Raw genomic sequence first — 16,770 nt, 5'->3', positions numbered from 1 at the left:
ACCTGTGTACATGGTATGTCCTTGTGTGCACAGCCTGCTATTTTAAGGGTGGCACACGGTGGAGTGAAGCAAACACTTCGGGAACGAGATGAAACCACTTTGCAGGTGAGCAGGGAGAGGAATTCAGAAGCTTTAAAAAGGAGGCAGAAGGAAGTCATATGACCTGCCAGCTGGGCCTTATGACCCGTCAGTAAAAAACAGGACACACTGCACACAGAATACAAACTGCAACTCATGTACTGCTACAGCAGAGATGATGCAAAGTGGAAATTTGTTTGAAAACAGGAACTAATTCGAGGCCCTTCACATGGGGTTTGCGGTTAAAGAAGTTTTTACATATGCTCTGCTGTCTTCTAGCAATTTCATTCCCTTTTCTTCACTAAACCTGGCACCCAACCAACAGCACAATCACAATTCTCTTGCAAACAGCCCTAAAATTTAAAGCCAAACAAACTAAACGAAGTGAAAGTTGGAGAATAAATGTTGCAAAAGATCCAACACTGAGGAAACTAAGCAGAGTCTCAGCTCACCAAGTCCAGTTAAATGGGGGAAGCTCACTCCTTACTGGCTTGCACTGCAGATCCCTGGGTTTTTTTGTGCAAAACGTAAATACACATAGTATTTATCTCCAAGGAAAGCAGCCTTTGGACTACATCTACAAAGTTGGTAAAGCAGCACACACCCCTTCATTGATAAAACTGCTTTAAAGGAAGCTATTTTGCTTTGACCCAGATGTACTCCTTTGGTGATTTAAAACTAAAAAATAAAACCAAAAAGTCAAGTCACAGCATGAAACCTGCATGTCTAGCCTTTTATTCTAGTGTAACAAAGACAGTATAAAATGGTATCTGAAAGCCTTGGAAATCCCACCCTCTGCGATCCGACTTCACTGGTTTAAAGTTATCCCCTGTATTGGATCCTCCTCAGCAGCCCTTTGCTGTGAGCTACTGATTCTGCAACGCTTGTGTGAGCATTTCCCAATTCTCATCAGGCAGAAAAACCGTCAAGTTAGCTCACATGATTTCTGAAGTTGTTTAAACTACTCTTGCAAATTTTGCCTGAAGCTAATCTGGGGAGGACTTACATGAACTGTCTCTAGTGGATATTTGAGGGCAGTGACTTCCTTTGGCAGCAATTTCCTTAGAGTAGCTGTTATCTGCACAATGACAAACAAGTTTTGCCTTTACAAAAAGGTTGAGTAAAAGACAGAGGAGAAGAAAACTTTTGAAATAAGATCTTTCATCAGGATTTCCTAAGCAGACATTACTTTAAATTGAATCAGATCAAAGTCTTCATTACGTAAGCATTCCATTTTCTTCTAGCATTAAAGGAACTATCTTGGCTAAAACAAAGGAGATCAAGCTCATTTTGTACATGTCTCACTGCAACACCATTACTTAGAATCATAACATGCTTCAGATTTGCTGCTTTAATTCAGGCCCCCAATCCCAGCACACACAAAATGAAATTCACCTTTCCTGTATTTCATCATCTGTTTTTATCTAAGACATCTGTTTTTCTCAGTTTTCATGCTCAGGCTCATGGAGAAGGAATATCAGTATATGGAATACTCCCATCAAAACCATCAACATACCTCCCTTGTATGGGCTCTCTTTCCCAATCAGGAAACAATTCCTCATTTTCTTTTACATCCCCTCACTTTCCCATGAATACTTCAAGAAAACTGACAACTCCAGACTCGAGTATAACTTGTCATGTTCTCAGGGGCAGAACTAACCTGGCTGTCAGTTCATAACTTACAGCTGCTTGTTCTTAGTGGTCTGGTTTACAGAGCAGAGGAGAGATGAGCTGCTGCACTGGAACAGGAGTGAATGTGGCAAAGGGCTGCAACTTCTACAACCTGCTGGGACACCGTCTCCTCAAACTATACTCAGGCTTCATTAAAGTTCAGCTGAAGACATTCTTTTGCAGGCTCGAGTTGGAATGCTGAATTTGAAAGTCAAGTCACTTAATACATAATTTTAATCTTGTTTTTAATATATCTTGTATATTCAGCAATTGCAATGGCTCCCAGACTAAACTGTAACCTGGGGATGGAGACATGGCATGGAATAAAGGCAGGAGGAGTATGTCAATCAGGAGGACTGGAAATATGAAATGCAACCTTCAAAAACTTCGTATTTTCACCATTTATCTATTTATTTTATTTCAATTCATCTTAATATTGAACATAAACTTCTCCACCTGGAAGTATTTTCACATGTAAATATTTCAGCTGCTATTTACCAGTTATCACATTAGTTTCACATATTCCCCCTAATTATTTCACCAATCACTTTGAAATGCATTACCTTACTCCCATTTTTCCCACAAACAGTTTAAATACAATTATATACTAAGGTCAGTAATACATGGACAGACAATAAAAAAATAATGTTAGCTGTAATTACATTTCAGAAATGTCTTAAGGGGAGAGTTAGAAACAAACCAGCACAAGCCAGAACTGAAAATTCAAAGGTCCTAGAAAGCAAAGTGAGTAATTTCACATAAAAAGGCCAATTACTCTCAGAGAAAGGCAAGCATTTCTATAAAATTTTATGCCTGTTATTACTGCATTTCTCTGACACTCTAATAGAGTGGCTCCGTATTTATGGCACTCAGACACAGCTTCATCAGAATGCACAGTAAAGTCACCAAGTATGTCTCATACCACTGCAGACACTGATCTGTCTTCCACAGAACTGTATTTTACTGAGGAGAAAAGTCAATAAAGTCCAACAGTCAAAAGTCTTATGTTCTTTTAATGGCTCCTTGAGGCCATCTCTCATGCTGACATCATCCCTAACAAAAAAAGCCTGTTACACTTTACACAAGAAGAGTTTCAATTTCAATAGGACGATTATTGCCAGAATTCTAGAAAAAGAGCTGGAGTCTTACCAAGTCATCTGTGCAGTACAAGCCATTTTAGTGTCAAGAAATAAAACAACAGTATAGGATATGTATGGAAAATATCCCATATCAAACAGAGAGAACAGCCAAATGAGGAGATAAATGACAGCAACTGCCAAAACATATGCTCAAAATACGAAATAAATTTTGAATCTGGAAACCATAAAAGTCACCTTCAGTCAAAAACACACCATGCAGACATTACCAGGGATCAAGGGCTACAGAACTGGAGGTCACCATTTCACACATCTTCACTTTCTTGAAAACTAAGCTTGCTAAAAACTAGTAGCAAGGCTATCAAAATGGTTGTTATATTCTCAAATTAGTATTTGAGGTAAATTGTATACAAATCTTTTCACAAAAAAAACCCATTATGAATGCTGGAAGTAAACACATTAAAAAAAAAAAAAAAGAAAATCCATGACCACAAATGAAAATAAATTTTTTTTTCAAATCCAAACCAAAGTGATTCCTGATCACAAAAAGGCTTAAGTTGAGGTTTAACACTAAATATTGCTCTTTAAAGGGTGTGATGAAAATTAATCTCAAAATGCAGCAGTCACTTTGAAAGTTTTTGGCTGATCAGCTCTATCCCTCCAGCTCCTTCAGAGAAACATTAGTTTTCTGCATGAGACAACTCTCATCTATACCAGGTCAAATTGAAGAGAATGAAAGCTTTTTGCCTTGCCAGCAGAATTCCTGACAAACACTGAGCCACAGAAGAAAAGCTGCGTGGCAACTGCCCACACTGCACAACAACAGCAAGAATTCCACTTCCAGAGATCGCTGTTACTCCGTTTCACAATGACCATTTCAACTGCTTGTATTTTTAGAGCTCTGCGTGTATATAAAACCTTAATTTAAAAAGTGTTCATTTGCAAACGTGTAAGAATTTCAACTGGAAAAATGTCCAAGTTACAGAGAAGCTGCCTCACCCACACTAACAACAGAGACACAGGCACGACACTCGAGATGTCTGAGAGCCTTCGGCTGCTCCTCCGCAACACGACACTGCCCGCTGCTCATGGAATACTTGACTGTGTTCCAGCAGGGCAGGGTTTCATTTTCCAAGGCTGTTTCACAAAGTTAGCAGTGAGGGAAGTGTGCAGTAAATGAACTCGTCCCTCCCCAGTCCCCTAGATAAAGTTCCTTTGGGTACAAAAGGAGTTACCCAACTAAAAAAAAATCAGCTCTCAAAAAGAATAATTTTAAAGTAAAAGACATGAAAAAAGCTTTGAAAATGGAGCTAAAACTATTGCCAGATTCTAAGTCCATGTGCAAACCTCTGGATTCACCTATTATTTTTTCCTATTAAAAATTATAGTATTGTTGAAGGTATACATTTGATATTTATTAAATCCATTTATCATTCCCAAAATTTCACTGGAATAACAGGCACAGGAATAAAGAGGGACAACAGCCTTCAGCTTGGTTTAACAGGAGGTAAACTAGTAATTAGAGCATTGCAAAAAAACCCCCTAAGAAATCCAACCCCAAACAAAAAATAGTCCCACTGCAATAATCACTCTCTGGATTTTAACCAATAGCCTTAATGCAAATAATTGAACTTTACAACTTTCAGAAATCTGCACAAGGCGTGGGGAGATAAGAGAGAAGGGCTTTGATGCAGCAAAAGTGCTGGAAAACTTAAGGGTCCTGAAATTACAGATTTGATATTCACTGAATCGCAAATAAGGCAATGAATCACACAGCAGAATGGAAGGGTTGGTTACACACTGAAAATAATTGGCCCTGCTATGCAACTTTTGAAATTCATTATAAAAATGGCACAGCATTAAAAGATTAATTTAGCTTCAGCATAAATATGGAAGCGATCAGCAAAATGAAAGCACTAAGGGTAGGAAAATGTGAGTCAAGCAGGATATTTGAAGTTATATAAAAAGAAAAATTATGATAAAGCATTAACAATAGTGGCAGTACTGAATATTTCTCTTGCCCTGAAAGTAAGATTGATCTCAGTACTGTAAGTACAATATGATGAAAAAAATCCATCTCAGATCACTAGAAGTACAAAAATGTATCTCTACTTCTAACAAAATTAAAATAAAACTCTTCAGGCTACTATAAAGTAAGAATGAGAAACTTGTGAAAAGTCTCACCATAACACATATTTAAAAATAAAAACATTTTAGTTTATATTTCACCTGATAACATTTAACATTCTTTACAAATAAGAATCTCTCATTTCTATGAAACTGCACCTACAGCTAAAGAAGAAACAACTGTTGCAACTGTGACAAGAAATACTACATTAACGAAAGAGAGCACTGCATTTCACTGAGGCAGAGGAAGACAGCAAGGGTGGTAGGATCGTAAGACAAGATGCCATAAAGTGACTAAAACTTTTGGAATGAAAATTTGCCAATGGAGTTTGACATCCCCTGAAAAAATTAACACCAACAATAAAGCAAGAATGACTCTTCTGTCAGAGGAGCTACATGGAAAAGTTGTCACATAGCAAGTACCATGAAGAAAACTCTTGGGCAGCTGGAGTGAAATAGAGTTTGTTACAGAGAAGTTATACTGATGCTACAGGTGTGAGGCAGTATTAAAGTTACATTTACAGTTAATACACATACCCCTTAAACTCTTGTTCATTAATCTTCTTTCTCATCACAGATTTACCTGTCACAAGTAGGCTGATAAAGTTCTATGAATAAAGATCTCCAGAACACCACAAACTGTTTTTCCTTATCAAAGAAGATGTCACCAGTTTTACAGCTTTTAACATGCTCTGTTCCTCCTCTACTGTCACTCCTGAAGTCACATAGCTTCAAATCCTCTGGCATGGAAATAAATACAAGGACATATGAAAAATCCTCTTTCAACTAATTTGGTTTATGTGCAATATAAAACTGGACAAACAATTAAACAAAAGTCCCCCACATAAGATGGATGGCCTAAAGTTTCCCTTTTCCTCCTGTTTTCACAGGGCACAAACTGTGCTTTCTGGCTTTAAAATGATACGATTTTGCTTGAGAAGTAGAACAATCCACTAAACAAGTTTGTCTATAAATGCCTGTGACATGGGGATGTATCGCCCTGCACACAGCGAGGATGCAGATGTACCACACCGAGCGGAGAAAGCAAGATGCAAAGAGATGGGAAATGCAGTGGTAGGAGGATTTCTTTATGGTCCAAAACAGAGAACAGAAAAAGAACAGGCAAATCTATAAAGCATAATGTAAGTATGAACACACTTTCTTCTAATGCAATTAAAAACCAGACACCAGTGCTCAGCAGACTGGAGTATCTCCAGCTGAGGAAAACAGAAGTCCAAACAGTTTCTCCAAGAGCGAAGTAGCCGTCCAGGCCAGCCTGGTCTGGAGAATAGAAACTCTCAGGATTCTACTCAGGTCTTTTTGTTTGTTTGTTTGCTTTTGCAATCCCTAACAACTGTCACATACCAGATCCGTTTCTCACCACTGTACTGAGAAAGCCCCAGGGATGTGCTGTAGCCATTCATTAGAAGAGGAAACCCGTTCCAAAAAACAGAAGGGACACCACCTCGTTCAAGTTATCCCAAAATCCACTCATATAGCTTGCAATGCATGCCTCTAAAACCCCTTTGTATTTCCATTTATCGCATATTCAACGTGGTCATGAATTGAAAAGAACTGCATCATATGGGAAGGATTCAGTCAGTTTTAAAAAATAAAATTAAAAAAAAATCCCATTTCTCTCTGAAAATCTAATTAGATAGAAATAATAATGGTGGGGATTAAAACTGTGAAAGTGTTTTTCCCGTTTATACACTGCAAATCTGGCAGCAGTGTGGCAACAATTGCATTATTGATGAAAATCTATTTTTGTCTTTTGTTTTACCTATCCAAAGAGGAAAAACGTGTTTTAAGTAAAAGGAATACGAACAAAATAATACTTTATTTCAATGTGAAAAGCTATATAAATGGTCTCATTTAAACTGATAACATGTTATTGAAATGGAGCTTCCACAGATTTATTTCTTAACCTCTACAAGGCACTACCCGGGCTGTGAACAGAAACTTCACTGCAGTAACATTGACAGAAAGAACTTAACAGATGCACTTCTCATTTTACCGTATCTGTGAAAGCAGAGATGGTAGATGTTTAGAATATTACATCTGTATTTCTCAGTTACATAATTCACAGTCAAATCACGTGCACTAGAAATGTGTGTGTGAGATTTCCTTCACCGTGCTCAGAATGAAAAGCCAGTTCTGAGCTGAACACCAGCAAAAGGCACCCACAGCGAAGCTCCCTGGACTTTCCACACTATAACTTTTAATGGTAATTACAACGATCTCCTGGCACACAGGCATCCCTGAACGATGGGATATGATTTGCATACAGCAGAGCAGAGCCATGCAACATATAATACTCACATGTTTGCAACAAGTTCACAGCTCAAAGGATCAGCCTGCTGTTTTAGCATAGATGGGTTCCAAAGATAATTTTTTTACCTTGCTAAGCACAAATCTCCCCCCCCTCCTTTGCAAGGCAGCAGAATGAAAGGAAATAGCAGATATTTTATGGCTCCTGACCACATTCAGTCGTGGCCCTCTACAAAAACATTTATTCTACAGTTGAGCTTGGAGCCAATGTAACGACAAGCTCCCAATTGTCCTGGTACTATTGTGCTCAGTGACTCTTACTCCCAGAGAACACAGCGAATGACATCAGCTCAAAGACCAGTAAAAGCCTTGGTCTATGACTGAACTATGGGGTAATATATAGGACCATAAATAATGGTAAGAATGAATTAAGCAAGTTTAAATTACTACTTGTCTCATCAGCACCCTAAAATTAATGTTCTCCTAGGGTTTAAAAGGAATTTTCTACCAAATGTCAGGATACCAGTTATTCCTCTTTTTATTGTCCTAACAACTTGGATGAGAAGAACGGAGTTGGCAATGAGAGAGGTATTTGAGACAGGGCAAAATTAACGAGGAAAGGAGAAAAGGGTAAGACATAGAAACTGGGATGAAGGAGATGGAAAAAAAAATTGGGGGCAGAAGAGACAGAACTGAGAACAACATATCACTGGGAACAAGATATGTGACATGAACACAGGGAGGAACTCCAACCTGGTAGAGCACAACTCCCTCCAGAACAGCCAACTGCAGAACCCAAAACCTGCTCACACCACCACTCCTCCACCCTCAAACATCTGAACAACTTGGAGGTACAGCATCCCACTCTACAAACAGGTTCCAGGGAATGACAACCTCCTCCTATCTTGTTGGCTCACGTAAGAGAAACCTGATGGACGTAAAGGTTTGAATTGTCCTGATGAGTCACACGGATGGAGCAGAATCTAGAAAATTCAGCCTGCACCTCTGACTAAAATTCAGCCTGAATTTAGAACTCAGTATTAGGAAAGTAACCTGGAAGACACAATGATATTCTGCACAGAGAAAACTCAATTAAAATCTTATGTAACACTGCTGAATCAAGCACATAGACAGTGTAGTCTGTCATCAGAGGTGCCCACATAACTTTAATTGCTCATTTCCTGTGCATATCAACTGTCCACATCTTTAATTAACAACCACATACCACTTTTCATTTTTCTTCCAAGATTTTTCTGTTCACGTAGATTTTTTTCAGCCAAGGTGAAATTACTCTAGGAATCAGGACTGATCACAGCAACAGTCTTACCAAAGAGAGTGTTGTTGAAAAAAACATTAGGGGAAAAAAACCCAGGGAATTACAGAAAGAAAAAGGAATGGTTAACCTGAAAGGTGGTAAATGCTGCTTTGGAAAAAGAGATTGCATGTTGTCAGTGGCATATATTTCCTTCATAATTCTAAGTAAATCTTCTAAATTAATCTTTCCAAAGGAAGTAATTAATCACATATTTTCATTTTTCTAGATGTTGGGCTTGATTTCCAGTACCCCTGCAAAGTTACCAAGGCATATGAATTTACTAAAAGTTACATTGCAAAGTATTAAAAATAAATAACATGAAATAGTTTGGTTGCCTAAAAGTTCCAGCACTCAGTATTTTGAATTTTGGTACTGCAAATCAGCAAATGCTTTTAAATGTTGTACCATTCCAGGCTTCATACGTATAAAATGACTTGCTTTACTTCACAGAGATTACATGAAAAATAGTATATCAAACCTTTTCAATAGTCTGGAGCACTACCCAAAAGCCCAAGGCAACAATAACACGTTCCTGTATTCAAAGCTAAGTTTCAACAGTAAGCTGAATAAAGAGACTAAAATTCACATGGGTCATTGAACAATGTCCCTCTGTGGTGGGTGGAACTGAATAGATGCTCCCTAATCCTGCTGCCCTCTGCACAGAGCTCACTGCGGTTACAAACCGTGTGTGCCAGCCGCCAACACCTGGGCTGCACAGCAAGTTGGGGGTTTTTGGCATATCCTCATTTTGGAGAGAACAAAATGAAGTCTCACTCTAGAGAGACTTCTGGGTTCTGTCAGTGAAAGCAGCAGTTTGTAGTGTAGAATGGTAAGGGAGGCTGAAGTAAAGGACTATCGGGAGAGTTTGGGGGATTTCAAAGTGAAAAATAAACCCTACTCCTGCACATACATGGAAGTACTAACTCGGGCAAAATAATCCTATAAGGAAAAGACCTCAGTGTCTTACCCTTTGCATCTTCTCCAGGTATCCGTAATTCAGAGAACTAAAGCAATACTTTAATGCACTGACAAATCTAACCACCAAGACACCTGTAACATGAATGGGTTTCCACTCCTCCACTTTGCAGAGGGGTCACAGCAGAAGAAAGCACCCTGCACAGCCCATGGCTTCAGCTAAATACACAACTGCAATTCATTCGAGTTGTTTTCCCAACCTTGGAAACCATGAGATCCAAGCCTGATTAGTTATCAAAGAGAGAAGCACCCTTGAATTGAGTTATAGCCTATTTGTTATAGCTACCATGTAATTTTATTTTTAACACATGCTACACAATTTGCAGTGTTTGTTGCAACTAATTCTTTACTGCTGGTTCTTCTACTGAATAAACTAATTACATCTACTGCATTCTAAATCTAAACCTAAACCATCAGTTTAAAATTACTTACATAAAATAATGTATTTTGCCAAATGAAAGCATGAGATCCAAATCTGTCAGCAGTAAAGTTTCAATGAATGAAATTCAACTCTGCAAGCTCTACTGTAAAAGAAAAAATTCCTAGGCTCACTTACTCAAAGGCCAGCACATTTGTTTCACCAAATGTACAGCAGGTCAGTGGTAAAAGGTTACAAAACAGAGTTAAGGTGTGATTTCACAATGGATGCAAGTCAATCTAGGCTTACACATCTGCCAAAACAGACCCTCCATTCTCATCACCCATATAGACCTTCCCCCCTTTCCATTTGCTGGCACTCAGGCACACAAGGAAACACAGTGAGCTGTCCAAGGATTTGATCCAAGCAGTTATTGGCTGAGCTCTCAGCCAGACAGTACCAAACAGCTTGCTGGAAGGCACTGGTGTTGACTGTGCAGCAGGAGATGAAGACAGAACTTCCCCTTTTGGCATCAGCACAGAACTTGGATCACATTAGGCCATGTATTTATGACTGACTTCAGGGAGTACTTACCCAACATAAATGTGCTACCTCCACGCACAGGTACAGACACAGCAGAACAGGGCTAGAAACACCATGAGAGAACCACAGACATTTCCTTTTTTCCTAAATTCTAATTTGTCTTTCATGTGACTGCAGGGCTCAATATATCCACCTATCAGCCCCTTCCCTCCTTACTTTTTATGTAGTTAGTTATCTCCCAAAAATATAACTGCAAGTGTGTTTGCAGACAAAACAGTATTAAAAAAATAAATCTGATCACGATGGAGATAAGAAGTGGAAGACTAGGGAAGTAACTGGAAACACATGCAACACCACTTAGAAGAACTCAATGGTTGTAAAAGTTTGATTGTGAGACTTTATTGTTTGTTTTAAAAGATAACAGAGGCATTCTGAATGTCACGTATTACTTTTATTGCCACAAGGATTAGACTACAAACTCAGATTCCCAGTTGCCATAAAACATTAGGCAAAAAGACTTCCTGTGTGCCAAGAAGAGTTAAGCATTGCTGCAAGGCCTCAGGTCTCCATCAAAATCCAACACATCCAACAAAAATGAACCATAAACTACAACAGCCCACTGCTTGTGGCGTTTTGAGGGTAACAAGAAGAAAAAAAAAAAGGCAAGAGAACTGACCTCAATTTACCAGCTTAGCAAAGCACCACTCTCAGACAACTCCATTAGTCTAGACTAAGAATTGCCAGTATTTATGCACAGAACATACAAGATCGAGACCTTTCAATAGTGGAAACATAACAAGAAGGAAAACAAGAGAGAGCAGTAATCAAATCAAAAAAGGATTGACACAAGTAGGAGCTAAGATCAAAAAATATAACCGAATGGATTACCGTCTAAAGTTTGGGGAAAAGTTGTCATCCTCTCTCCTTCCTGCTCTTACAGCTACTAGAACCTCTGGACTGTGTATTTCTTTGGGTTTTATAAAGGTAGAGACAAGTACATAAATGCCAGTAAAAGACTCTGAATGATCCTAATGACATGTTAGGTTCTGATGTTTAAAAGTGAAACTTCAGATAATCTAAGTACCAATGCTGTAAACTCTGCTGACAAATAGCCTGAGATTTGAGCACCAATCCCACTTCCTTCCAAGTTATCTTTCAGATCATAATAAAATTCCATTCAAGATACAGTAACCTGAAGAGGTTTTTTTCTTGAACAACTATTTAATTTTAGTCTGGTTTGGATTCTGCTTTTGTGGCTTTAAGAACAAATGCTGGGAAACAGGGCCACCGCTGTATGAGCCATACTGCACTTCCAGAGCTGTTTTACATTTCATCAGGCAGTATCAGCTGAACTTCTGGCAGGAAAGAAAAATACCAGTGAGACTCTTCACTGCAGAACACTCATGCAGTCACTGCAGACCTTCTAGATGCATGCAAGCACTTAGCATATAGAAATTATACTGACACTATAGTCAGATTTTACCATTGCTGTGGAGAGCTGCTAAGAACAAAACTACAGAGACACCTTACTGGTAAAGCCATTCAAAAGGCACAGCAGACAGTTTTGTTCTTTCTTTTTTCACTATTAATATATTCCAGAAACAAGACATAATGAGATGCATGTAAGTATCTTACTAGTTCATTTCCATAAAACAGTCATTTCTTTTATTGCATAAACCCCCATATTCCCATTTTCTCCTTTAAAAACGGAGACAGTGAGTGGTTTAGGTGATTACAGCTGTCATGGAAGGTTTGAAAAATAACTTTTCTGTTCGATGTACGTTTTAGGCCACTGGGAATGCTGTCAAATAATGACATCACAGTCTACATTAACGTTGGCAAAATGCAACCATGCTTCCTTTCGTATTTAACTCAGGTGGTTTATAGCCCTTCCTCTTCCTATTCCCTGGTCGAGAACAAGAGTGGAATGAACAAATGGTTTGTAACTCAGCCCCGATAAAATGGGTAGAGATAATGCCTGTCAAATGAAAGAGTGTGAAAGAAAAAGCACATCCTCAATTTGATAATGAAGCTTGCTCATTCTTCATCATCAACGAGCTTTGTAAGCCTGAGTCACTTCCTAAAATTCCAATTAATTTGTAAGGGAGGAACACAAAGGGATGAGATACTCTTTCAGTATCTAAGTTATCAGTTATTACTACATTGCCTTTCTTGTATATGAGCCACCCCACACACGGACAAGAACGTTAGATGGGTGACTGCATCATACCCTATAGGGAGTCACCTTCCCACCAATCCATTCCAAAGCTCTCAAGTACAATTCTCACCTTCCATTTGATTTCCATGTGATCCTAACTCCAATCTAAGTACAAAACAACCAGAAACTCACTAATACCTTACTGCCTGCTGGTTACCTGCTCAGTTCTGAGAACAACCTTGAGCACTGATCTTGTTTTAAAAAGTCACATGTGGGTCTTCATCTAGAAGGTAGCTGTGCCCAGAGCAGCTGAGGCTCTGACAGGACTAGAGAATCCACTTTCCACTGAGAAGTTTAGTGACCAGGGCAAATAATTAATGAGGAACTTAATTTTTCCACTGATGCCTAAAACAAATACTATGTTAACTTCAAGAATGAAAGTCCAGCAAACCTGACCTGGTTTCACTTTAGGTAGTCTTGCCAGGGGCAGCGATTTGGACTCATGATTCTCACTGGCTCCTTCCAACTTAAAATATTCTATGATCTGTTTATCCAAAGTCAAGTTACCTCTGTCAGAAACTTGGCTCTGATGTCTGTTTAGTGAGAGGTTAAGAATGGTACCTAGAAGCTATTAAAGCTTGGGCACCAGGATTAGTATTAGTCAAATCTGAACCCTTAGAAGACCCAAAGCAATGTGACCTTCCCACTGATTTAACATCTGAAAATGCACCTTATGGTTGACATCACCCATCACCAACCTCAAAATCTGCACAGAGCACCCAACCAAACTCAGTCAAGCCTCTAATCTCTAACACCCTGTTCCTACTGACCCGCTTTGCTGGTTCACCCGTGTTAACTGCGGCTTCCAGGCAAGGCCAGTGAATCTGTTAAGGCTTGAGGCTGGTTTTCCGGCAGGATAGTTACATTAATGAGGAGGTGGGAATGAATCACATCCCTAAGCATCGATGTGGTTACAGTGACACACAATTACTCTCATTACCACAAGAACGGGGATGAGCTATACCACTGAAACGTGACCCACACCGGAGAGGTGCCTGTTCAGGCACAGAAGAAGAGGAAGGTTTGCACATCCCTTGTTTCATCTTCAGTTCTGTAGTTTGGGAGTAATTCCAGTGATATTTATGAAACACAGACCTCGTGTGTTGGAGTCTTTGTGGCACAGCATGTAGGAAGACACTTGGGAGTCTACAGTTTGGGGAGTTGTTTAAAGTGCTTATTTTTAAGCGTTTCTAACACCTAACACATATACACATTCTATCACACTCTTTGTGGCTACTCCCATACAAAAGAATTGCAGAAAATAATTTCACAAGAAACCCACGTGGGGAAAGAAGTGGATTAAATTTAGAGCTGAGCACTCAACCGAAAACTGGGGGTCAGAAACTCTTGCATGGTTTTTTTTTTGCCACTGCTCAGCCTTATTCAAACAAAAACGTCATAGAACAGACCACACTAAATAAAGGGCACAAGACAAAGTTATTCACAGCAGCCTCCAAAACAGAGAATTTAAGCAGAATGTGTCCCCCCACACACGCTCAATAAGCTTTGCTTCTTACAACTTAAGAACAGTTCTAGCTCATTTTCTAAGGTTCATTGTGATGATAAATGCACAAAAGTGTATGGCATGCACTGCCACTTATTAGCATTTAATGCCTCTTGAACAATTACAATGCAAATATTCATCACAATAGATGGGAACCTTGGTGGAAACAAGAATTCCCACAAATTGTTTAAGAGTACAGTAAATGAATAGTGTTATAAACAAAAAGTCCAAACCCCTCACAAATGTGTGTGCTGCATTTGCTTGTGGATTAACCACTACACACTCATTGTGCAACTGCATTTGTACAAAACCCTTGGAACAACAAAAAAAATTATACCCCAACATGAAGTCTTTTCTATTTATAGATGTGTTCAGGTCAAGCAAAACACAGTTATCTCCAGGTTTGCTTGGGTGGGGTTTTTTTATTAGTGACAGATTTTTGCATAAATAGGCTGTTACAGGACAGAGTGTGAAGTCAGACCATTTGAAAGGAGGCTCCATTTTGAATTACTTGACTGACAGTGTAACCAACACACCAGCAAACATGGTAGCTTGAAAAAAGTGACGTTTGAAGTTCGTTTCTAAGCTTTCAAGATACAACTTAATATAAAACATTAAAATAAATCTAAATGACTGCATCAGAATCAATCAAACCTACAAAAAAATGGCCCACTGACACATTTTAAAACTACTTTTACTTCACTTATAGAACTGGACAATCAAAATAAACATTAACTAAGTCTGCTCTATATAATGCGTTAAGAAAACTGCTACATCCTGCACAAACTCTCGTTTCCCGAGTCTCATTTCTCTATTTAATACAGTAACATGTAAACATACTCCACAAACACGTTTTTGCTTGTGATCAAGGTACTTACAGGCAAAGGATACCTTTTTAGTCTACTGTTATAAATATATTTGAGGAGCAGAGGGATAAAAACAGCCCTATTGGTTACTATACCTTATAGAGTATTCAATATTCCTTAATATCCTTAAATCCGTATTACACAGGAAAAAGAAAGAAAAGGGATGTGCTTATGGTTCACAGTGCCTTTCACATCTTTTTTATGGCTGTCTCAAACTACAATAACAGAAGCATAAGAGCTTATAGAGCTTTTAAGAAACTGTTGTCTTTAGGATGTGCACACCTGACAGCCCTTCTTGGAAAGCTGGTTTCCCCTGTCAGCAGCACAGGACAGGAGATTATGTGTATATACACACACTCACATACAGATACATCAGACCAAGAGGGCTGGCTAAAACCGCATCAGCGAGCAGCAATACCGAGAAAAACTTTACAACTCTTTTTAAAACAGCCCCCGATAAGGGAAACACTTCAGAGCGGAGATGATAAAGAAAAAAAAAACAAACAAACAAACGGGAGAGATCTCATCAGGCGAGCAGAGGAAGGAGAACCCTGCCACAGCTCCTCCATCCTGCCTCAGCCGAGGAGAGGAAGGGCGGCGGAGACGAAACCGGCTTCAAGGCACGAAGAGACAGCAAATCGGTCACCTCAGACTCCCTCCTGCACAGGCAGCCCCCCCAGCCCCTCTCCGAGAAGCCCCTGCCCCGTCCCCCGCCGCCTCGCCCCCCTCACGCCCCGTCCCTCACCAGCCTGGGTGGTGTCGCTCAGATCGTGGTTGGCGGCGCTGGCCCGCGGGTAGTCCCGGAGCTTCCTGCCGCTCAAACTGAGAGCTCCGCTGGCCGCCGCTTCTTCCAGGGCTCGGTCCAAGGAGCGGCTCCAGGAGCCGGGGGCCGAGGGCCCGGGCGGAGCGGGGCACGCCGCGGGCATCGCGGCACAGCCGCCCTCCGGCGCCGCCATTTCCCCGCCACGGCCCGCCCGACGGCGCATGACAGCGCGGGCCGCAGCTGCGCATGCGCGGGCGCCGCCCGGCGGGCGCAGGGACCGCGCGTTGGTGTTGGATGAGCCCGGAGCGTCCTTCCTGCCCTCGGGAATGGTTTCCCCGCTCGCCCCGGGGTAACCGGCGCCCACCGCCCCTTGACATGGCTGTGCACATGGCTGTGCACCTTCTGCATTGTTAAAAAACGCGCCAAGGCGGGAGGTCACAGGTCGGTTTTTGGGTGAGCATCGCTCACCGCTGCTGGGTGTCAGACCCCTTCCGGGGGGAAACCAAGGATAGGGCGCACAGATCCCAACCAGGCGGGGAAAGTAGCAACTGCTTCACGTTTTTTTTAACGTAAAGTCATTGATCCTTAGGAGGTCACACTCTGTGCAAGATCTTAATAAATGCCATAAATGCCGTCTTGCTCTGCTGCTTCCACTGGACCCGCTGTGTGTTTTAACACTGCCAGAGAGAGGCAGCTGAGAGACCTGAGCTGGTAACCAAGAGCAAAGACTGTAGATAAGCAGGCGCCAAGACACTCACCGTAATCAATACCTTAGCAAATATGTTTACAGGCAGTATTTTTTCCTCCACCACCAATTTGCAGCAGCATTTCCGCTGTTCGTGCCTCCTGCCAGCACAGCACTCCCAGGCGGTGGCTGCTCGGGATGTTCCCATAGCACAGGATTTAAATGACAGCGACTTCTTGCTAGCAAGACGTGTCACAGCAACAAACAGTGCCTGGGCTGACGCACCTGGCACTCTGATC

The 16,770-nt window shown here is 40.6% G+C and overlaps 1 protein-coding gene across 13 annotated transcripts in view; it reads right to left on the bottom strand.

The window, feature by feature from the left end:
- Positions 1–15,988, bottom strand: part of LRCH3 (leucine rich repeats and calponin homology domain containing 3) — a 63,065-nt gene extending 47,077 nt beyond the window's left edge. For all 13 annotated transcript variants that reach the window (XR_007627876.1, XM_050307849.1, XM_050307851.1 and 10 more), the window contains exon 1: positions 15,769–15,988. Coding sequence is in view for 12 of the 13 variants with exons in the window: in XM_050307849.1 (XP_050163806.1) it covers positions 15,769–15,979 (211 nt within the window). In the remaining variant the exon portion in view is untranslated. The remainder of the gene's footprint in view (positions 1–15,768) is intronic.
- Between the last annotated feature and the right edge of the window lie 782 nt (positions 15,989–16,770).

Source organism: Myiozetetes cayanensis, unplaced genomic scaffold, assembly GCF_022539395.1.
Source record: "Myiozetetes cayanensis isolate MyiCay16 unplaced genomic scaffold, myiCay2020 scf13, whole genome shotgun sequence".
In the NCBI taxonomy this organism is placed as follows: domain Eukaryota; kingdom Metazoa; phylum Chordata; class Aves; order Passeriformes; family Tyrannidae; genus Myiozetetes; species Myiozetetes cayanensis.
This window is presented reverse-complemented; position numbering and strand designations above follow the sequence as displayed.